This window comes from Carcharodon carcharias, chromosome 7, assembly GCF_017639515.1.
Source record: "Carcharodon carcharias isolate sCarCar2 chromosome 7, sCarCar2.pri, whole genome shotgun sequence".
Taxonomy (NCBI): Eukaryota; Metazoa; Chordata; class Chondrichthyes; order Lamniformes; family Lamnidae; genus Carcharodon; species Carcharodon carcharias.
Genome location: NC_054473.1, coordinates 45,674,625 through 45,699,432, shown reverse-complemented (window position 1 = coordinate 45,699,432; position 24,808 = coordinate 45,674,625). Strand labels below are relative to the sequence as shown.

At 37.9% G+C, this 24,808-nt stretch overlaps 1 protein-coding gene across 2 annotated transcripts in view; it reads left to right on the top strand.

Moving 5' to 3' along the window:
* The window catches only part of cadpsa (Ca2+-dependent activator protein for secretion a), a 563,574-nt gene that overhangs the window by 360,309 nt on the left and 178,457 nt on the right, over nucleotides 1-24,808 (top strand). For both annotated transcript variants that reach the window (XM_041192084.1, XM_041192085.1), the window contains exons 10-11: nucleotides 5,757-5,865; nucleotides 9,689-9,901. In XM_041192084.1, coding sequence (XP_041048018.1) covers nucleotides 5,757-5,865; nucleotides 9,689-9,901 — 322 coding nt within the window. The remainder of the gene's footprint in view (nucleotides 1-5,756; nucleotides 5,866-9,688; nucleotides 9,902-24,808) is intronic.

Below are 24,808 nucleotides of genomic sequence, written 5' to 3'. Positions count from 1 at the left end.
GGCCATGCCACCTGCAGCCTTTTATCTCTGAGAGTTTTCTCTCTCTCCCTATTTCTTGTTCTGTTCAAAAACTCAGAGACCAAAAGTCTGCCCGCAATTAGCCCAGTTGCTCTTGCTTTGATTTCAGGTGTAAACATTTCATAACTTGCTCCCAGTAAGTCTCAACCTGGGCACCCCCTGTCCCCATGGTATCCAAGCAACTCAGGGTTATTGTCAGGCAGAATTCAAAGCAGATCACCTGACCTTCAATCCTCCATTTTACCTTGATTTGAAGATACAGTCCCAAAACATAATTATCTTATAAAACCCCACATTCATAACATTATTTAACCCTTCAGACTTAAGATTCCTTCAAAGTTACTCCCCTTCTCTTTTTGAAGATGGCGATTCATGCCATGGTATTGCTCTAAAGACACTTGCTCTGTTACCTTGCTCTAATGCCCACTCTTCAAGCTTGAACACTAACAGTGAACACTACCAAACTATATGACTGTAGGTGATCTCATAGCAATGGCAAATCGTTTCATCATCTAACGTCAATGCATGTACATGTACACAGCTATTCCAGCAGGGTTTAATGGCCTGTAATCCCAGTCTGTATGGTAGCATAGTAACCCATTAGTAACCCAGAGGCCTGGATGAATAATCCAGTGCCATGAGTTCAAATCCCATCATGCAGTTAGGGAATTAAAATTCAGTTAATTAAATAAATCTGGAATTAAAAGCTAGCTTCAGTAATGGTCACTATTAAACTAGTGGATTGTTGTAATAGACCATCTGATTCATTTATGTCCCTTAGAGAAGGAAATCTGTTATGGAAACAGTCGCTTACTAGTAGAGAACTTGAATATTGTTGAAAAAGCAGACATGTTCCCAAGCTTTTTGTCTTGCACTCATCAGGAAAAAATCCAAGAATGACAAAATTTCAAATGATCACAGTAATGTATACTACAGGAGAAAAGAGTGCTGACTAGTTGGCAAGATGACTCTGATTGGCTTAAGCATTGTCATGGAGAAAGCAGTGGTGGACTAAAGGAGAGGCTCGAGGCTTGAACATTTTCTTTTCACAGAGAATGGATCCCTTCGTATGAATGTATGTTGCTTCTAGCAAACGTAAATGAGACACGTTACAGTCGTGACTGATTATCTTAAATTGGTTGTTAGTGTACCAAGAACAATTCCCTAGCTGACAACACTGAGGGAATACCTTCTTTACAAAGACTGCAACAGTTGAATATGTTGGTTTAGCAACAGGCAAGAAATCCTGCCATTGTCAGAGACAGCCTTATCTCATAAATGAATAAAAAAAAGTCATGAGGGAGCATCGATGCCAAAGAATTGTCTGCCATATTTCAGAATATCAGTTGCATAATTTTAGATCTTTCCTTGGTATGAAAAAGTTATTTGACAACCAAGTGGAAGAGCATTGGCTTGCAACGTGCAGAATTCGCAATTAGTTATCCATGGTGGGGATGACATTGCTGTGGCCACCTTGCCATCCAACAGGTAGCTAGTCATGCTGGTGGCTTTCTCTGGCCCAGATTCACATTCAGCAATTGGAAAGTTACTGTTCTTGGGTCTGGAAAAAAACTATTATTTGCCCTTGATAGTGTCAAATACTTTCATGTCATTGCTCTTCATGATCCCCATGACTTCACTGCCACCACCCCTGAGATAAACTAACTCAGCAAAAACAAAGGATCAAATATATGGGGTATTGCCAATCTACATTACTCTGTACCAAATTACTTGGTACAAATACGGAACCATTTGGGGATCACAATCTTTTTAATCTTTTAAAACTGCTTCTTAAACAAAGTCACTCCATAAAATAACAAAAGCTGATACAGTATTTAGCTCCTTGGTGTTAGCCTTGGTTCACGGGTAGCACTATTACCTGCTTCAGAGATTTGAGCACATAATCTAGGCTGACACTTCAGTGCAGTGCCCAGGGAGTGCTGCACTGCCAGAGGTGCCACTTTTTCAATGCGATGTTAAAATAAAGCTCATCTGCCCTTTCAGATGGATGTAAAAGAACCCGTAGTATGAGGAATTCTCTTGGTGTTCTAGCTAAATTTATCCCTGAACCTGCATCACTAAAAAGCAGATTAGCTGGTCATATACCTCATTCCTATTTGTAGAACCTTGCTGTGTGCAAATTGGCTGCAGTGTTTTCTTACATTACAACCATGTCTGCACTTTAAAAGCACTTAATTGATGGTGAACCACTTTGGAAAATACTAAGATTATGAAAGGCATTATTTAAGTGCAAGTTCTTTCTTTCTTTTAGATTTCATATAATGTCAAGGTTAGTCATTTATCTTGTCAATTATTCTCATATCTGGCATTTATTGAAGTCATTTTTTTACAAGGTTCTCTTACTGAAAGATGAGAAAATAGTGACTGATAGGAGGAGGTACTTCAATGGAACTGGAAGAACTTGAAAAGCTTCCAGGTTCTTCCTGATAACTGCTATTGATGAAAATTAAGAGGAGATTAAAAGAGGCATTCAAAATTATGAAGGCTTTTATGAATAGGGAAAATATTTCCAGTGGTCAGTCATTAGAGGGCATAAATTTAAGATAACCACTAAAATTATTAAAGGAGAAATTAGAACTTTTTTATGCAGAAACCTGTTAGAACATGGAATGCTGTACTAGAAAAAGTGATAGAAGCTGAATGCATAATAGTCTTTTAAGGGGAAGTGGATCAAATTTTTAATATTCTTTCATGGCTGGCACTGGCAAGGCCATCATTTGTTGCCCATCATGAATTTCCCTTGAGAACGTGTTGGTGAGCTGCCTAATTGAATCCCTGCAGTCCACGAAGTGCAAGTACACCCACAGTGCTGCTGGGAAGGGTGTTCCAGGATTTATATCCTGCACCAGTGAAGGAATGGCGATATAGTTCCAAGTCAGGATGGTGAGTGACTTGGAAGGGAACTTGCAGCTAGTGGTGTTCCCATGCCTCCACTGTCCTTGAAGGTGAAAGATTTATTTTTTAACAATGGTGATATATAACTTCACTACTAAGTTTGGATAAGATGGAATGAAAAATGTATTAGGTGGTTTGTATCCCACCTGAGGAATATATGTATAGTTCAGCTGTATATGTATAGGACAAAAGGATAAACATGAGCACCCTCCAAGACACAAAAATGTCAAGTATAGAGACCATGATAAGCTCATATCAGCTGCAATGAACGGGACATGTCATTAGAATGCCCGACTCAAGACTGCCCAAACAGGTGCTCTACTCAGAGCTACACCATGGAGCCTGTTCACATGAGGGCCAAAGGAAACTTTTTTATTCATTCACGGTTTGTGGCCTTTGCTGGCTGGGCCAGCATTTATTGCCCATCCCTAGTTGCCCTTGAGAAGGTGGCGGTGAGCTGCCTTCTTGAAACGATGCAGTCCATGTAGTGTAGGTACACCTACAGTGCTGTTAGGAAGGGAGTTCCAGGATTTTGGCCCAGCGACAGTGATATCCAAGGCAGGATGGTGAGTGTCTTGGAGGAGACATTTCAAAGACAACCTCAAAGCCTCCATGAAGGTTTACTCTATTGACATCAACACATGGGAAGCAGATGCCCACTCGTGACCAGAATGGCAATTCATCATTAAAAATGGTGTCAAGACCTTAAATCATCAAGAGAAGCCACTGAGAGAGAATGGCGAGAGAGACGGAAAGTGAAGGCAGTTGCTCAAGCCAACAATCCGCCACCACCACTACGGGTTGACAACAAATGTCCTCACTGTGGGAAAGCCTGTAAGGTTAAGATAGGGACCATAAGCCATCTGCAAACCCACAACCAACACTGACATCTCAATTAAACTCAGCCATCCACAAGGAAGAATTTTCTCAAAACGAGGGATTACTGATGATGATAATGTGTATTGTAACAATGTGTACTTACCATAAATTGTTCTACCCAGTATATCAGAGCAGGTATTCAACCAGCTTCATAGAATTCAAGACTGCAATGTTAATTTATTAGACATGCGAAATGTACGTGGCACTTGCTGCCAGTAAAACAGGACCACATTTAGCTGTACTTATTAGTCATTAGAAAAAAAGTTATACAAAATCCTGATGCAATCTATCATTAGCAATGGTTTGCTAAATAACTAAATGAGAGCATCAGCTGCTTACAGCTTATCTAACGGCTGTGATGTAGAGTCGTTGGCAATTAAAGTGTTGAGACGTTCTTGACAGAGTTAGTTTTAGTTACTGAGGCTCTAGAGCTTAAGATGGCATTCATAAGGAATGAGGTAACCCAAAAACCATGAGGTAATCCAAAGAACCTAATTTGCAGTCAAAGTTAATGTCCATACATTTAAAATCTTTAAATAGCAGAATGCTGTGTAAGCACCTAGCCTGAAGCCTGGAGAATCCTATGTTTTCTAACAGCTTTTCCTTTCAGACAATCCAAAACTTCATTGCCAAATGCTGGCTGGGGTCTGATGCAGTCTGATGGTATCCTGAAGGCATATTGAGGCTCACAGAGCCTGAAAGAGACCCTGCGGCTCAGTGACTTGCATCAGGAACATGACATTGAATTCATCGTGTTGTCCAGAAGCAAGCTAAGAGGAGTGAGAGCTGCCATTTACAGCAGTTCTGACAACAATTGCTCTGATGACTGAGATTTAAGGATTGCTTAAACATGACTGGCACCAAGGCGGTCAACTCACATTGTTTGTGACAGGATGTCACTCCTAACATTTTGTGATCTGAATGATAGAGTGCACAAATATCAACACAAACTATAGCCCAACACAACACTATAGGTTAGTTCAGAACCCTAACAAGTGCTATCTTCAGAAGGATTCACAAGGTGAGCAGCTGTGCTTTGTTGACACCTCTGCCACATGAGTCTTTTATAAACTTGGTAAATATGTACAGTAGTTTAAAAGTCAGTAGGAAATTCAGCATTTATTTGCAATATTGTTTTTATTCTGATATGCAGCTCCACAAATTACTCTGCAGATATTATGATTATACAATACCTGATTAGTAATTAAGGAGAATCTTTAACATGACTGTTATGATAATTAGTTCAATGTCTTTTTTCAATTCTGCATCCCTAGGAATAACCTTGTTTAACTACCAAAGATGTTCTTTTTCCTTTCATTCATTCCCTTTGTAAGTTATTACTTCCAGCAACTCCTGCCTGTTATGTCCATTGTTCTTGAACATGAGGTGCACTTTTCAAAAGGTAAACGTGAATTAAATAAGTTCTTTTACAAGGTCATCTAACAAACCAGGTAAAAATGGCAACAAGCATCACATGTATGGGGTGGCAGAACTACTACTACCATGATGTAATCTGCTACAATAGCAATACAGCTTAACAGTTATCATGAAATATCGTAATGGTTCCTCAGTTTCAAAAGTTAATTTTGAAAGCATTTTATTGCAGGGTACCTGTGTTAATCTCTTCAATTAAAATACATTTTAGTCCATCTGTTTTATGTTTGTGCTTCATTAGCTTTAAGGAAATAACTAATTACTCTGTGGGAATTTTTTGAGTATACACCATTAATGGAGAGCTTCGTCATGCACCAGAACATAACCATTGTTTTGAAAATCATGGATGATGCACCTCACATTTCCTGACATGTGCTGGCAATTGACAAGATGTCTCATCACTGACATGTACTATGAAATTTTCAGCAAATGTGTAGATTTTGTTATGAAGCTTGGTAAGTTTAAAGGAAAGCAGAACTATTTTCATCTGTTTCTCTTCATTTATTCAGGTCAGCCAGTATACATTTGCAATGTGTAGTTACCGGGAGAAAAAAGCTGAGCCTCAGGAATTGCTGCAACTGGATGGATACACAGTGGATTACACTGACCCACAGCCAGGTGAAAGGCTTCAGTGCACAACTATTAAATCAATTCAACACTGACATCTAGAGAAAGTGATGTAACATGAAACAGCTGCATAGCAAGTGGCTTTTCTTTGGCTTTTTCTGACTATTTCATCATATCACCATATTATCACACATAACAAAAAAAGGACTATTCATAATTCTAACAGCTATCATCCAGCTTGCCATTGTCCAAGATTTTCATTTTCTCTGCCTTGGCAGTAATCTGCCATGATGGATCATTGCCTTAAGTAGAATACACCTGATATAAGGCCCACACTATCGTGCCTACTCTTGGAAACTTCCCTCCCCACTGTCTTCCTATCACTCAACAAGATGAATTAAAAATTTACAATCCCTTGCACAATATCATCACATTTTGCATCTGTATTCTTTCCAACCATGTCATCATTCCATATACTTCACTTTTCCTAGTTTTGACCTTTGTCTCTTTGCCTTTCCCTTCTATTGCACACTCAGTGGCAGAGCTTTCAGCCTTCTTAGTCCTGTACTCTCATACTCTCAAACTCTCTCCCTAACTACTTCTCAGCCTTATTATCTCTGTTACCACATTCAGAGTTCTCCATGAAACCTATCTTTTTACATCTGATCTCTCCACAGGTGTCTATTCGCACCTTGGGATGTTTTGGAACATTATCACTGCTATGTATTTACAAGTCATCATTGTAACAGTGTAATTAAATCAACTTTAACCTATGAATAGCTAAAGCATTGAAATTTTAAACCAGGTGCATTGATCCCATCAATATACAAAAAGTTGCTGACAAAAGATCTGAAAATCTTGTAAGGTGACATTTATTTTTCACCTCATACTTCATTCATCTATAATATATAAAATTCTTACATGTGCATGCACTTTCCTGTCTCTGAAAGTTTATTTCCTGCTCTCATATATTTATCCAATTTCATATCAACATTTCGCATTATAAATTTTTATGTCCACATTGATAACAAAATTGACTGTGTAATATTGTGAATACTGTAATTACATCCTCCCTCCAGTGGTTGTGCTATAGTACTTCAGTTTTACTCCTCGGCCTGCAGTGAAACCATTAAGCGCTCCGATTCCTAAATTGCAAGCAGTTTTGACATTTAACTATAAATAATGTCAAATCAAAGCATATTATAAAAATAAGGAAATAGTTTGACTTTAAAATTTGGATTGAATAAAATCTGTACATCCTGTTGTCATTACCTTCTGCCCTTTAATTCCACTTCCATTTCAAGATTCCATTTGCTCTGTACTCACTGTGCAACACTATGGGAAATAAACTAACCATATACTAAAGGTCTTGCACATAGCACACATTTCTTGTTAGCATCAGTTACTTCTTTGTCACACTTCAGATGTCACCTTTTCACTATATCCTTGCACTCAGGCAAAACACCACAGAAGACCTGTTCTCTTCATAAAATGTTAATGTTTTAAGAATTAATTTGATGCCTTTCTAGAGGTGAGGAAATGAGTGGTATTGGAAGAAAGTAAGTGTATGGATTGACCTATGAAAAAGCACAGGACTATTGAGTCAGTGTCTGGCTTTTGTAGACTAACTTCAATTACAACTGTACAAGTATAAACAACTTCAATTACAACTGTACAAGTATAAACGCAATGTACTTTAGGTGTTAATAAAACCATTGAATAAGTATGTCATATAGAAGGGTGTTGCAGCACAGTGGGCCAGTGGTGCTTAGTGCAGGGTAGGCTGGTTCAATTTTCAATCTCAGCCATGCTGCTGAGGAAAGATGAAATCACATGTCAGAAATCAACGTATAAGTAGAAGGAAAGAAAACTAGTCAACAGATTTCTACTGATATGCCTGCTTACAGCAAAGAGTAGCACTAGTGGTGTCTGGGAGCATCCTGGCCACCCATTGTCTGGTGCAGGACACAGGAAAGAGCAGAAAATCAGAGCAACAAGAAGGTAACAAATCAGAGTGAGAGGAAACCTATACTCAGTAAAACTGAATAACAAAAGATGTGTTTATAGAACATTATTGAGCACTGGTGTCATTCTTTAACATCTGTAATGTAACTAATTAGTTCACTCACGCACACCTTTCTGTGCCAAGTGATTGAGCCCTGTGCTGCTGATTCATGGTTAAATTCAGTTCTAACATTGCACTATTCCATCCCTTGCCTGTAAACTATGCATAATTACATCAAAATGAACTAACTGCAGGTAGTCTATAGGTTTTAGAGAAAAAAGACTTGTGTTTATATTGTGTCTTTCTCAGGTGCTTTACAGCCAATGAAACACTTTTGAAGTGTAGTCACTGTTGTAATGTAGGAAGCACTGCAGCCAATTTGTGCCAAGCAGGCTCCCACAAACAGCAATGTAATAATGACCACATAATCTAAGTAATGTTGATTGAGGAATAAATATTGGCCTAGACAGCAGAGCCCTGCTCTTGTTCAAAATAGTGCCTGGGATCTTTTATGTCCAACTGAGAGGGCAGATGGGGCCTCAGTTTAATGTCTCATCCAAAAGACTGCACCTTTGACTGCAGCACTCCCTCAGTACTGCACTGGTGTGTCAGCCTTGTTCTTTTGTGCTCAAGGCCCGGTATTGGACTTGATCCCACAAGCTTCTGACTCAGGTCAGAGTGCTACCAACAGAGCCACAGCTGACAATTTTGCAAGAATTTAGGATAATTTTTAAAAATTCATAGAAGTAATTGTAAAGTTCACAAAAGTAAATGGTAATGGGGAGAATTGAATTACCAACCACCTGAAAATGGGCAACTCATCATTAAAACTCTGATGAGGGCTGTGATATCTATTTTTCTCCCTGAAACAGCTTTTAAGCAGGCCTATAAATGGGTGCCCTGCACTCCTGTCCAAAACAGGCGGGAGAGAGGTTATTTAATAAGTGAATATGGGTTCTATGTTATTTCCCATTTACCTTTTTGCCACATTGCTGCAACAGGTTAATGCCTCCACCTCCCCCGGAAGTAATTCCTCTGAGCTATTTCCCTATTTCTGTCCTGTTCTCTCTGTTTCCTAGCCCCTGGCTTCCCCATCCCATTCCTATTGATTTGTTTGTTTTGTTTCCAAGACCTGCAATCCTGTGTAATACTAAATAGCAAATTGCCAAACTGTATGCAATGACCTGTTACGATACTATCCTGTCCAGACTCCAGGAAAAAAATGGAATGGAGTGGCCCTGCCAGGTGCATTGTCACGTTTCATATGGGTGAGACCACTTGGCAGATGATTCTATGAGTAAACTACTGAAAGTCCCAATGGTAAAATTGGACTGAGTTTTCTTGCACATATTTCATTGATGTCGAGCTGTTCAGACAATGCTGACTCTAAAGACCAGAGCTTTTCATTTCAAATATATGTGGTTAGAAATCAGAGGTAGTATGTAAAAGCAAAAGGATTGCAAAATTGCATAGGCTTCTTGGTCCTTAATATGTTAAATAAGTGCTTCACAGTTACTAAAGTCTGTTAAACAAGTGATAATATCCATTGTATGTGTCACACAAGCTTTTATAACCTGCAATATGGAGAATTGTCCATGTATTTCAGTGCATCTTGCACAGTAGATTCCATTATTAGCTTTTTAAAAGTATATCCAAGCATTTTTAAAAAAATGCTTTCATGAGTGTTTGACTTATGTATGAGCAAAAATCAGTTTGGGATGGATGTCTCAAAAGTGGCAACGGCTATGTGAACCCATACAAATGCAGTTCCTGCGCTGTTTCAAAGGTGCATTTATTATAGTAATGTCTGCTGATTTAGGAATGCAATTGTATACTCTTCTCATAATTGTTAAATAATTTATCATCTAGGTTTGGAGGGTGGTAGGGCATTCTTTAATGCAGTTAAAGAAGGAGACACTGTGATCTTTGCCAGCGATGATGAACAGGATCGCATCCTTTGGGTTCAGGCAATGTACCGTGCAACTGGTCAATCCCACAAGCCTATTCCTCCAACTCAAGTCCAAAAACTTAATGCCAAGGGAGGAAATGTACCCCAGCTGGATGCTCCCATCTCCCAGTTTTGTAAGTTATTAACTGTATTTTCTGTGAAATTGCATGTTGCATGACAGTTTGTTGTACTTCTTTTGATAATAAAACTTAATGGGCACAAAGCTAAAATATTTGTCTAAAAGCTACTATACTATAGAATGGGCTTTCCATGTCCCTCAGGTATTTTTTAGAGTGTGTGTCCATACTAATATTTAAACTAAAAGTTTAGGGAAAGAAAACTATTTGAATTAAGTTCTTGGTGCTTATAGAGGAAGCATGTTTTGAGGAAATGCCCCATAAGCATAAATGTTATGAAGGAGATTACCTGAAGCTTTTATTGGTGTCACTCAGTTACCACTTGTTGCTCCATTTTATGCTTTCAAACCTAATAGTCAATGGATACTTTGGGTAGAACTCCAACTCCTGTGATATCACCAACTTCTGTTGACATCTCTTTTAGAAATACGTGCCTAAGATTTTTCTTCTATTCTTATATTAACCTTTGAACAAAGATTTCAATATTTTTCCTACCATGAACTGATCTATGGTTTCCTAGATTAGTTCTACCTTCCTTTTTGAAGGTGGGCATTGCATTTGCTGTCTTCTGTCCTCGAGTACACTTTGTTCTATTGAGTTTTTATATATCGATACTAGTGCCTCTACTATTTTCTCCATAGTTTACTTGGGTAACTGCAGGTGCAGTCTATCAACACTTATGTTTTGTTGTTCTTCAGTTCTGGTCATCATATTGCAAAAAGAATATTGGAGCACTGTAGAGAGAGGAGAAAAGCTTTACAAGGATGTTACCAGAATTGAGAGGATCCAGTTATCAGGAAAGATTGCGATTGGTTATTTTCTTTGGAAAAGAGAAGACTGAAAGGAAACCTGATAGATACCTGTAAAATTTTGAAGCAATTCAAGAGAGTGGGTATGGAAAAACTGTTTCCACTCATGGGTGAATCAATAATTGGAAGCATATATATAAGATAGGCACAAGGAGATCAATTAAAGAACTTAAAAGGACTTTCTTTACACAAACTGGTCAGATTGTGGAACTTTCTGCCATATGGAGTGGTTGAAGTAGATGGTATTGATGCATATAAGAGGAAGCTTGATGCATGCATGAGGGAAAAGGGAGTAGGACATACGGGGGCATGGAATGGGTAATTAGAATAGGAGAAGACTCAAGTGGGTGATAAACATCAGTATAGACCAGGTACTATCAAATAGCAAGGGAATCAAGGGATATTGGGATTATGCAGGAAGTTGGAATTGAGATAGAAGATCAGCCTTTAGTGAATGGCTGAGCAGGCTTGAAAGGCTGCATGACCTACTCCTGATTCTATTTCTTAGTTTTTATGTTCCTCTTTGTAAGCCTTTCAGTGAAAGCTGAAGTAAAGGTTTGACTTCCACGGAGTTATAGCCTTATTCAGAATGGCATCGACACCCTGGATCCAGAAGTCCCACACCATTTCCAACAGATCCTATCTTTGCCAGTAGGGGAAAGGGGGTGGGATGTGATTCACACAGTGGGAAATCCCAAATTCAGTCCTGAGTTCAAACAGACCCCATTTTCGCTTATCGTGCAGTGTGCAACTTATGATTTTCTAAACTAAACCAACATGCTTGTAGAAGCCACATAAGGGCTGTGAAACTGTCAAGCTGCGAAGTTATTTAAATCCACTGCCTTTTAAAATTAGAAAAAAACAGCCCTCCTGTGTCTTTGAGTTGAAAAAAAAATCGGTGCGTGGTTTCAATAGCTACTTGTTGACATAATCCTGTGGGCTATCATTATAGCATTATTACTACATGACAATTTCCACAGCCTATCATTATCTCAGCAAGGTGTCCTAAGTTCATAGCTTGATTGACAGCTCCAAGACGTTATTAGGAATTAGCTGTTTTTTGATGTGGGGTTATGAATACAAATGTTTGTTTTTATAAGGGATTAAATACTTGAGGGGATTTAAGTGTATTGAAAGGGCCTTTATCTAAGTCTATACTCAGAGCTTTATTTCATCGCAGCATGGCTCCTGAGGTCAGTCCATGGTGGATACTGAGTGAGTTGGCATGGGGGGTGTAAGGGAAAAAGGTGGTGGGTGGGAGGCATAGGTGGGCATGAGTTGGCATAGGGGCTACAAGGGGCTGTGGGGATGAGTGCTGGGTCATGAGTTGGCACTAGGGTTGCCAACTTTGGCTGGACATATTCCAGGAGAGATCAGTGGAAATGACATCAGGGAAAGCTCCTGGAAGTGACGACACAGAAAGCCAGCGACATGGCATGAAAATCTATTTAAAAAACAAGTCACGTCATCTTTCAAAGTAGCTTCCTTGAAATCTTTCTGATATTTTGATGAAAAAAATGGTGAAGTTTCAACCCTGTGGAATGTAAAAGTGTCCAGGAGATCATGTATGAACAGGTGCAATTAAATCAATATTCTCTAAATTGGGGGAAAAATATTTCTCTCAAACCTCAGAGTTCCTCTTACCTGCCGTGAAACTCTGCCAGTCTTTAAAACCAGTGTGGTAACCTTTTCCTCCCGGCATCGAGCAAGGCACTGAGGGTGGAGGTGGACATGTGCAATTGCTGTGTCAGCTACCTGCATTAAAGTTGGCACGGACCAGACAAACACAAAAAAGAGCTTCCCCTGCTCCCTTCGCTGCTGATGCTGTGGTACATTTTTTAAAATTAATTCATGGGATGTAGGCGTCATTGGCTAGGCCAGCATTTATTTATTGCCCATCCCTCATTGCCCTTGAGAGGGTGCTGTTGAGCTGCCGTCTTGAACTGCTGCAGTCTATGTGGTGTAAGTATACCCACAGTGCTGTTAGGGAGGGAGTTCCAGGATTTTGACCCATGTTGATGTCATCATGCAAATGTACATGCTGGATACTGGCAAACAAGGAAGCAGGCACATTTCAGTCTCCCAGAGTGCTTTCTTTGGCCACCAGGATATTGATGCCGATTCTGGTAGATTGCCAGCTATTCTGGGAGGGTTGGCAACCCTAGTTGATACTAAGTTGGCATATGTGTTATAAGGCACTATGGGAATGAGTGGAGGGGCGTTGGTTGGCATGAAGGGTATGTGGCCATTGGAAGGCGGTTGGGGGCATGGGTTGGCATGAGTTGGCATGGGTGGGGCATGAAGAAGTGTGAGGGATGAGGTCTAGAGGGCCTAATATTGAATAAAACAACTGGAACAAAGTCACAGAGAACCAAAGCTGGCCTTTTAACTGCCTCGATACTTGGCAGCCCCTGTGTCCACCTCCGAACTGTTTCTGGGGGTGGAGGGCTCAACTTTATCTCACACTGCCCCGTCTCTCCCCAGAACGAAGAACCCACCATTCAGTGCACCTTTTCCTGAGGTGGTTGTGGCAAGCCGAAATATTTTCTGACTCTGTGTACCTGGCTTGATAGTATCTGTTAAATATCTCTTCCATTTCATTGTCAGATCCAGTCATTATTCATTAGACTGAAATATTATGATGCTGGAAGAGAAGAGTTCGATGCAAAAAGCCTGATCCATTAACTTGTAAAGCAGAAAATGGAGCAATAAAAGGCATCAATAAGTAGATAGGTATCCCCTTGTCTACATTTGTATATGGAGAAAATTCTTAGAGTATATTCCCCTGGTAAATACTGTAATAGCAGTAAAGGGAAGATATGCACTTAATGAAGAAAGGTTGATGGACTAGAAATTGGATCACGCTGCGCTCATTGTACAAGTGTAAATTGGCACCAGAGTTTCCAATATGGCAGGTGGCATGGCTGTGCTTATTCAGCACTGAAAGTATAGATTGGGATCATTCTAATAGATAAGGATTCTACACTGCAACACAATTGGAACGTCAAACCAGGACATGGGCAACACTACCTGTGGCTATCTATCAATGTCACAGTAGCCCATATCTTTAACATAAATATCTCCCAGTTTGTTGCACACCATTCTAGGTCCCTAAGGCAGTGTGTGAGCTGCCATTGAAACTGTCATCTGTCAGCAGTGGTCAGTCTTGGTGGCTGCCTCTCTCATGTTTATACAGCTAACCGTTTCTTTCACGTCAGACAGGATGGTCTCCGTGCACCATGCCAAGTCTTGACAAAACTGGACTGTTGCATGCTCTAAGGCATTGAGCATGAGTTTACTGACAGGCTGTCCAATGCACCTTGCATTTCCTTGTGTTTTCCCATCAGCCTTCTTTGGTAGACTATGCCCTTAAAGTCAGTATTGAATCCTCTGCAGAGAGCTAATGTGTGATCTTGCCCTCCACCACCATTGGCACCTATGGCCTCCTATCCTTTTGCTCTAGGTCCTTGAGATTGTGGCCTGGAATTCATCATTTGAAGGCTACTCCTCTAATTAGGGTGTGCATAGTGCCTGTCTCTCAGCTGGTACTTGCAAGGGTAAACCATTGCACCTTTGAGAAGGTTGGCATCTTGGTTCTAAAGTGACACAAGTGTCTCAATACTTTCAGCACTTGCAGGAGAGATGAGTGGCTGCTGGAAGCAGTTGAAATGTTCATTGGAGAATATGTAGAATGAAATAGAAGTGAGGAAGGGAAAAGTTGATAAGGTATGAAGAAACCTTGTGCGACATTTCCTCTTGCTGTCACTCTCCAAAGTGAGAAACCACCATGGGAAACGTTTTGCAGGCATGTTCAGCCTCCTCCAGTCAACACCACCTTCCTCATGTGTGGCCATTTCCTGCAAGAGGTAAGGACGTGTATTGGCCTTGTGAGCTGTTTTACAAATCTCCCTGTCATGGTTATATAATTTGTACATTGTGTGTGAGGAATGAGGTGTAGGGAAGTGAGGGTTGCAATAGTGGTGTTGAGCATGAGAGCAAGAACAGAAGGAGATGGATTCTGGTGCAATGATTGTAGGAGAGTCATGGAAAGCAGGGGAGGGAAGTGTTGTGAGTAGTAGGGCTGCAGATGATGCATGTGTGAGGAAAGAGTAATTACGTGAGAAGTAAAATTTTTACCTTGACAATTCTGGTGAGATCATCGCACTTTTACCAGTATTGCAGCCATATACCCTGGAAGCTAAGCTCCAGACATTGAGCTCCCCAGTGACCTCTTCCCACTGGCAGCAGAGGTGTTACCTTGAGGGCTTACTGTCCCTAAGGGAGACCAGGATCTCCCTCCTCCTGTTCATTGCCTTGACCAGGGCCTCCAACACTGCATTAGAAAACCTGGATGCCCTCTCAGTGCCTCTTGCAGCCTTTTTTGAACATGCATAATTTCTTTGTTGTCTGCAATCAGAGTGCACTTTCCCTTTAAGAGGTGTTGGCTGCCTTTAAGTTGCACCAAACTCACAATTTCACCCTGCCTGCATTTAACATTGTCCTTGCACCCACATGGACAGGCACAATAGCCCCCACTGCAACAGTTTGCAGGTGTGATCGAATTTCTAGGCTGATGTGCCAACAGTTGAACTCTTGATTTCAAAATCACAGGAAGACAATATCTAACATTGCTAAAAGAAAATAAGAAAATTAATGTTACTATTAAAAATAAGTTCAACTGCATTCATAGGCAATATTATTAGGTTAGGTTTATATATGATATGACCTTCAGGTTTAAAAAACATTAAATTGTCCTAGATTAAAATAATAGATCCTGCTATTCATGCAAACTAACATTACAAGTTTAAATGTATGTTTTTGAGACAAATAATTTTCTGAAAAAAAGTCAACTGTTCATTTTATATAAACAGTTGGAAGGTCAACTGAGTGTTTACTTATTTAACTGAAGTTTGGGTACCTGCAGCTTTTGAGGGAAATTGTGCAACACGGTAGTCATTATGAATTCAAAATCAGCAATACTTTCGTTGAAGCTTTAATAGGTCATTGTAAGTACAGTTATAAGAGAAATATTTTATATGAAAGTTGTTAGATTTAATACATATTTAAACATTTTGCCACTTCAGAATTTTACATTTTTAACATTGCCTTATTAGCAGATGGTGATGTTTATTAGCAGATAAAATGTTTCAGTTAACTTACAGTTTAGTAGTTATCTATAAAGATTGGAAGTATGATAATATTTTGTCTGTTAACCCTTTGACTCCCATAAAGAAAGGGGATGGATCATCCACAAGATTTGGTCCTTATTTGCAGAGAATTCACTGACTACTTTCTTGCTCAAAGCATTGTTATGTTGTGGGCATTTTTCTATGAAAGTGTGCAATGATTTCTTTTTTTTATAATATCCTTCTCATAGAATACCTAAGGGACATGCTTACACAAAAATAGGCTTTAATAAATGTATGCAGTCATACTCCAGTCAAAGGGTTAAAAAGGAGGCAATTCAACACACAAGCATTTGATAACCTTTGTAGACAAGGAAAGAATTTGCTGTAAAATATTTTGGAACCTGTCCTTGAACTAAGATTGTGCTATAATATATACTTGTCATAGAATTTCTTGATAATCCACTGCCAGATGTTTTTAAATAACCTTACCGTAATAATCCTATCACATATCCTCCAGTGTGAATATTATCATGCAGTAATGACACCGAGTGGTCTGGCACATGGTGCCAGATTAAAATGAACCCCAAACCGAATAAATTTGTTACAATGAAATTAGTATTATATATTATAGGAAATGTAACTGATAACTCTGAGTGACTGTGAAGCAGTATTCTAATCAAGGCTTTTTGTTTGCTGCCCTGAATTTTGACATTATCTGAATAGTTGAACTCCTTGATTTGGTCATTGTCTTGTAATCATTTCTGTTATTCATTATTCTCAATGTAAACCATGCCTCTGCACCATTTACTCTGCTATGCCCCTATATCCAGTAGCTTCAGCATTAGGCTTTGCCTCAAGCTGTTCCTTTATAAAGCTGTTGAGGGGGCCAGTTAGATGCTTAGTTTAAGTCTATAATGTTAAGTGATTGATATAGCAGTTATACTTTGATGGGAGTGAAAGTTATAAAAGATAGATCAAGCAAATCATGTGAAAAAATATATCACATGTATTAATAGTGCATGTTAAGTGTAACTGTGCTGAGAATCTGAACAAACAGAAAATGTTGGAAACACATAGGTGAGTCAGTATCCGTGGAGAGAACAGCATTTTATATGTTGAGTGTAGACTATTCTTCAGAACTGAAAACTAGGAAGTGGACTGTTATATTAATATAAAGGAGAAGAAGAAAATATATGTATATATTTATACATGGACAAACACAGAGAGGAATCTGGACAAACATATTAAGACATTAAAGAAACAAAGGATGTGTAAATATCTGATCATGACCCATCAAAAAACACCCCTACCCCTCCACCTCTGCTTTCTAGAGGGATGGTTCTCTCCTGCCACCCTATTTGTAGTTGTCCTTCTCAAGGCACCTTCCTTTGCAAATGTAGATGATGCAACACCTGCCCATTCGCTTCTTCACTCACAGTTATCCAGTGTCCTGAACACACTTTCCATGTAAGAGAGCAACTGATGTGTACTTGCTCTAATTTAGCATATTAGATTCACTGTTTACAATTGGTCACCTCTGTAATGAGGAAACCAAATGAAAATTAGGTGACCTTTGCTCTGTCCTCAAGTGAGCTTGTGAGCTTCCTACACCTCTTCATGTTAACTGTCCCTCCCATTCCCACTCTGACCTCTATTATTGAGCTTCTAAGAAGTTTCAAGAAGTTTCAAGAAACAACAAGTTTCAAGAACAATGGGCTGAATTTTGCTGTTGGCGAGCAGGGGGTGGGGCCTGCTTGCCAACGTGCAAAATGACATCGGGGGTCATTGACAGGATCATTAAAACAATTAAAGGACCTGCCCATCCAACCTTAAGGTTGGCGGGCAGGCCAGGAGCCCCAGCGGGGAATAGAAAAAACATAAAACCTCATCCATCGGCGGGATGAGGTTTCATGTAGGGTTTAAAAAAGTTTAATAAAGTTTTAGTGAAATTTATTAACATGTCCCATCTTGAGTGACATTGTCACATGAGAGGGACATGTTAAGGATTTTATTTTCTATTTTTAATGTTTATACAGGTGTCAGCGATCTCCCTGAGGCAGCACTTAGCCTCAGGGAGATGTGCGCTCGTTCATGCGCATGCGTGAAAGAGCGCACTCTCGCATTTGGGGAATTCCCCCCCCCCCCCGCCCACACAGGAAGCGCATAGCGCTTCCCGCCGGACGTCACACTGGGCGGGCCAATTAAATTGGTGGCAGGACCCGCTTCTCTGGCTGGGATCAGCTCCCGCCTGCCGGAAATTGGATCAGGCCCGCCCGCCCGCCCGGTAGGCAGAAAATTCTGCCCGGTATTGCAGCATACTTGGCCTGACCATCAATTGCAAAAGCTTTGTAGTTAAGCTTTACCATTATTTGAAATCTGTTTTCATTTGGTGAAGACTGCCAATTTTCACCTCTGTAACATCATCCAACTCTACCCCTGCCTCAGCTCATTGATGCTGAAACCCTCATTATGCCTTTGTTACCTCTAGATTTGACAATTACAATGCACTCCTGACTGGTTTGCCATTTTCTACCCTCCATAAACTTGACATCATGCAAAACTCTGCTGCCAGTGTCTTAACTTGCACCAAGCCCCATTTACCCATCACCCCTATGCTCGGTGGCCTATATTGGTTCTTAGTAAAGAAACACTTCAACTTTTAAATTCCCACTCTTGTTTTCAAATCCCTCTATCGCTTTGCCCTTTAAGATATATTTGCTTCTTCAATCCTGGCCTTTTAAGCATCCCTGCTTTTAATTACTTCACCAATAGTCACCATACTTTCAGCTGCCAAGGTGCTAGCCTCTAGAATTTCCTCTCTAAACTTTCAACCTCTCTATCTCTGTCCCCCTTTAAGGAGCTCCTTAAAACCTATCTCTGTAACCAAGCTCTTGGTCACCTGTCCTCATATCTCCTTATTTGGCTCACGTCAAGTTTTGTTTGATAACTCTCCTGTGAAACACTTTAGGACATTTTGTTTTAAAGGCATCATATAAATACAATTTCTTGTTGACATCTGACCCCAGGTTTTCTGTTTTGCACATTTCTCAGACTACCCATTTCCTGAACTCTTTACCTTTGTTTATATAATGTCTAAATGTTTCTACCTCTTAATATATATGTATATAGAGTAAAATCTTCCCATCTTCCTCTTATTTTTCAGTTCTGAAGAAGCATCTGCACCCAAAAAATAAGCACACCCATTCTCTCCACAGATGCATTGTGTTTCCAGCGATTTTTGTTTTTGTTAGAAGTAGTGCATGTTGGATTCAAGTACTTTTTGTACATTATTACCTGCAATATGTAGGTTCCAGAATCCTTTGCACAATTTGTGTTGCCAATTATAACTCTTATTTTACCTGCCCTGTTGGACCATATGGCCCATGGCATGTACTCACATGAGAGTAAATAGTGTTGCTATATTTTGATCTTAACAGTGGATTTTCATGAAATGTGTTTAATGCCTTTTCAACGGAGCACTAAACACATACTTTTGCTTAATATTTTATATATAAATAAAAGGTTTAAAACTGTAACCCAAATGAAAAAGTCATGGTGAAAGTGCATCTTCAAAGATCAACAAGCAATTACTGTACATAACCCTCATCAAAATTGATCATTATGTTTTGTGTTAGACTCTGTGTGACCTTTTCTAATACATGTTCAGCCAGCTGTCTACTTTTCCTGTTTATTTAATGATAATTAAATTCCTGCATGTAGGCATATTTCACCTTAAAGAAATCTGTTTCAAATGACATCTGTTGTGTTACTAACATACAGATATTTAGTGCAGTTGAAGGGTTTCATGCTGCCAATTAGTCATATTTAATGAAACAAGAAAAAGTTGCATCATTGCAAAAATATTTTACATTGAGTTTTGTTTGCTGCTCTTCATAGTTTATCAAAAGTTTATGTGTTGATATCTGACCTCCTGTGCAATGTACTGTCTGAATGTAAGACAGTCCATACTCATTGATAGATACACAGTATTTTTTAAAATTCTGTAATTTGTATTATTATTGAATTCGGTTTTGATCAATTCAATGACAATGCCACAACAATAGAAATTATGTTGAGCAATTAGTCACTTACAAACTGGACGTCTTCTATGTTTACGTATTGTGTATGCAAATTTGATCTGTATGGTATAAAATTTCTTGGTGATTTTAACCACAAGAGAAGTGTTTTGCTAGATGTTCTGTTGTCTTTTCTTTTCATTATCTTTTTCTTTGCTTGAACCCTAGTACTTTGAATGACACTACCTGCTGCTAGGTTAGGGCTCCTATCTGCTTTCCTAAGCCTTGTTGCTAGTCTTTATGTTGTTCTGGTTTGTTCCTTCTTACCCTGCTAACTTCTAGCTGGACTAAAGGGTAAGTGCTTCCCTGTAGCTGGCACAGGTCAGATAATCAGCACTGATTATCTGACAAATGCAATGTGTTTTTTCTTCTCAAGTCTATCATGTTTAGAATTCTGTAGTTTATTACTCATATTTCCTGAATTTAGGTTTGACATGAAAGCTTCCATACTGCAAATCCAGATGCATGCGGTATTTGCATAATTGCCCTCTCTCTGGCTTTTATATTGTAGTCAAAGGTTCCTCTTAGTAAGACTTAGATATTTCTTAACATTTTCTAACCTCCATGCAATGTAAACATGAATTAACATGACAAAAAGATGTCAGTAATATATTTGTTCAATTATCTCTACAGTTAATTGACCGTGTAATGCTTGAAAACAGATTGCCTTGCACAATGATATCATAATGCCTGCTTCTTCACAGCAATGATTAGCACCACTGTGGTAATTATAGTCTACTGCCAGGATAAGCACAACAAATAAACTCCACATTTATATACCAGCTCCGGTTTACTGTATTCTTTCCATACTTATCAAGCAACATGTGTTGTATCACATGAATATTAGTATGTAAAGTGTTACAATGCATGTGGAAACAGAGGTATTATGACATTGCTACAAAATTAGCTTTCACTAAGCATTATACTACATCAAAAGTATTTAAGTATATTAATAGTACTAATTTTCTTGAATTAGTAGTTGTCATTCAAATATGTAATAAATTTCAATTCCTATTAGATCCATCCAATTTTATCCAAGAAAAAGCTTGAAATATGATTTCCCATTTATAGTAAAAAGAGATTGGGGTATCCAAAAATATTTGTGTTAAAAAGGACATCATTTTATTACTTTACTTCACTGATGTCTATTACAGCTTTTTAAGTAAAGTTATAACATCAAGCCTTAAGAGATCTTAGCTTTGGAAGTTACTGCATGGAGTTTAGTTAATGAAGGTTATACTCATAGGAGACAATAGCAAAGGTTGTGGGAGTTGGCAAATATGTATTTGGAGTATTCCGAATGCAAAACCGAGGAGTAGGTGGTGCCATCCCTCCTTATCATGAAAAATACTCCTGTTTACTCATAGACTTACCGTTGAATAGCAAGCAGAAAATTCCAGCATTTAAGACAGATCTTATTTGTTTCTGTTTGATGCCTGACAAATATTCTGTATTTTGTTTTCTTTTGCTGTAGTGCATTTTTGGTGGAAATACAAGGTAATTGTGAAACTCTAAATGGTGCATCAAGCTCCCCCATATGAAAAATGCAAAGCAGTATCCATGTATTTGCACCAAACTTTGTTGCTATCCTGTTAGATTGGTTTGGTAGTTTTGTATGCTTTAAATGCTACATATTTTATCATCAATACACTGCTGTACTTTTAGTATTTTCAAATTGCAATTGCTCCATTTGAGGAATGCAGTCCCACAATCTAGTGAATTTAATCAATTCACTTAATGTGCATGTTTTTTCTTAACTGCAGTACACTATAAGCCACTTACTTTCAAGATACCAATGAAATGCCTGAGTGACTAATTTAGAATTTTACAAATTCATATAATTCAATTTTTATTGATATTTGTGAATTAAGGAAGGACCTGAAATAAGTTTTACTCAAAATATAGATCAATATTAAATAACCAGTCAGTGCCCTGTCTGTGTCTAACTTTGAAAACTGCTGGCTATCTGATCTGCATCACATTTTAAAAATATTTTTTATTGTTTACTTAAAGCAAAGTGCTTGCAGATCCTTAAAGGATCCAACTAAAAAGATATAATTAGCATTTTCTGGGCCACTAGGAAATGATGGTGTCCTGCAGTATGCCCGTCATGTTCTTGTTATGTGCCTTTATCAGAATGCTGAGATGTGACAAGGAGAATGTCATCCAGGCCAACAAAATAGATACTGTATTTTATTAAGAAAACATCAGAAATATGCCATAGCATTTGTGTTTAATTTTTTTATTTGTTTGATGAATTAATAAATCTCTAACTATGATGGTGAAAGTAAAAAGGTACGTATCTTTGATATTTACATTTTAAAATGCTTAAAATAATGTAGATCAGTTTCTCATTAGAGCATTAGACCCCACAGAACATTCTCGCAGCTAGTATCTGAAAATGGATAGCTGCCATCAATCATTGTCATTTCTTCTTTTCACTTCTCCAGCTGAGGTTGACTAGTGTCATTGTTTGTTATTGTCCAAAACAGATCTTCATTCTTTTAATGTCAAAGAGATATGACATGTGCGCATTTACCAGAGGACTGTGAAAGAAAGTCACCTTTTTCATGTTTGACATCTCATTGTGAACTTTCTGCCGGAAATGTTAATAAATTTGTATGACAACATTAATTGTCTCTGTGCTGATAAGTTAAAAAGCACTGCAGTTGAGAATTCACTACACATTATTATCTTACAGTAGGAAGATTGATATTTATTAAAATAATTTATTATTTAAAGCCTTCAAATATTGCCACAACCTCTTTGACAGCCAGTAGCTTCCAGAGTGATTTTTTAAAAAAATGCAATTTAGTATTAAAATGTTGTTTCAAAAATTTGCAAACCTTTAATTCAAAGATCATTTTTTGTTTTTAGGGATAGATAATTATCAGTGTGACACATTAAACAGACAAGTGGAAAGGATGCTGTCCCACACTGGAGCAACACAGTTTAACTTATTGCAGACTAAAAGATTTCAATTAATTCTAAGAAATCTCTTAAAGTGCACTGATTATGAAACCTGGTGTTATTTAATATATGCATATATGCTGTGTGAAGTACATGCGTAATTCTAGTATAACTTGGTATTAGCTGATAATTGATGGTGCTTTACAAATATCATTTGTAATCCTATATTATACAAATATACATACATACACTGACATATGTTTTATATTATATATGTGTGTTTATATATATATATATAAAATTATCAAGCAGATTAAGTTTATACATAATAACAATTCACAGTGCCATAAAAATGAAGTTTTAACATTCTAGCACAGCCAACACACAGATACAAACCTGTTAAGTTTGGATTATTTCCATTATTATTCAATGAATGGAATGAGGATAATTATCATGAATATACTTATTACAGTTATTTACATTCTGGATTTACCTTTTAGTTTTAATGCTTGTTAAACTGTAAAATGTATCAAATGGTTAATTTTGATGATTTTTAAAATTTAAAATGCTGAGCATCATTATAAATGTTGATGCTGTGATTGTTGACTTAATACTAAAAATTATTTGCTGATTATTTCCTGTTGAATGCGAAACATGAGCTTTTGCCTTTTTTTTATAATTATCTTATCACCTAGAGTCAGACTCGCTCCTCAGGACTGAAGTAATATTTCTGCATCCAAATAAAGAACACATGAATATAAATAATATTTTCAGAGACTTATATAAATTAACAAATTATTTACTGTCTCAAACATTTTTCAAATCCTACCCATTAAACTGTTAGCTATAGGTTATTTACCAAAAATAATCTTCACCAATCTTAAATACATATTCAGATTTTGAGAGCTGTAAAAGGGAACATAGCAATTAAAGGATTCGTCTTTTCTGAGGTATGCTAACAGTACCCATGACCCAGAGAAGTCATTCTCTATACAGTGTCACTGGATTGAAATATCAGCTGTAGAATTCTGCCTGAATCCAATCACAAAGCAAACTTCACTCACAAGCTTCACTCTGTATCTGACTTGATAATGCACATGCTACTGTACCATTCTTACTTCTACTTTGCCACAGAAAGGCTGTGCTTAGTGTGTATGAAAAATGGAAGGAATTTTTTTAAGAGAGTCTGATTCCCTGGCAATACTAGCTGTGACTTTATGTGAGATATTAATGGGTCTGGATCTGATATAAACCCACAGCATTATTGTCCACATTGAGCTGTCAAAATACACCAGCAGAGGTTGTTTTTTAGTAAAAGCAGCAGTTCGGAATAAAATTTCTATTTATGTGATCACTCAAGTATTTGAACTGTTCGATTGCCTTTATGATATGGTGCCTCTTTATTATCATTTCATAAAATTATCTTTAACTGTCTCTCGGTATTTTTAAAATTTTATTTCTTCAGTATTTTTACAGTTTTGGATTGAAAATGTCCACAAAAGTTCATTTTTAAGTCATCACCAACTGATAAAGGAATAAATTGTTAATTTTAAATGCCTATTTTATTTATAAACATCTGAATGAGAGATAGTTAAGTATATAAATAATGGAATTCAGGGCACTGAAAATTCATTTCATTCGAATGATTGCATGTTACTGATGAGTGTTAGTATTTCTTTTCTTGATGGGGTATTTAAACCTTTATAGAATAACACTTAAAAACTTTTTTTGCAGTTTTCCGTTAACATTTACTAAATAAGATACATACACAAAATGAGAAGAATATGAATGTCTGCAGTAGTGTGACTTATATTACTTTTTTTTCATTTTCAAGTTTAACTCATTTCAAACCACCATTATTTTATTTATTTTACCTGTGTAACGACACATTGCTCCATTATGAATTGATTTTCCCTAAACAGAATGCTAGTCTTGACCATTAATAATAAATGACAAAAGTCACTCAGTTAGCACTAAAGC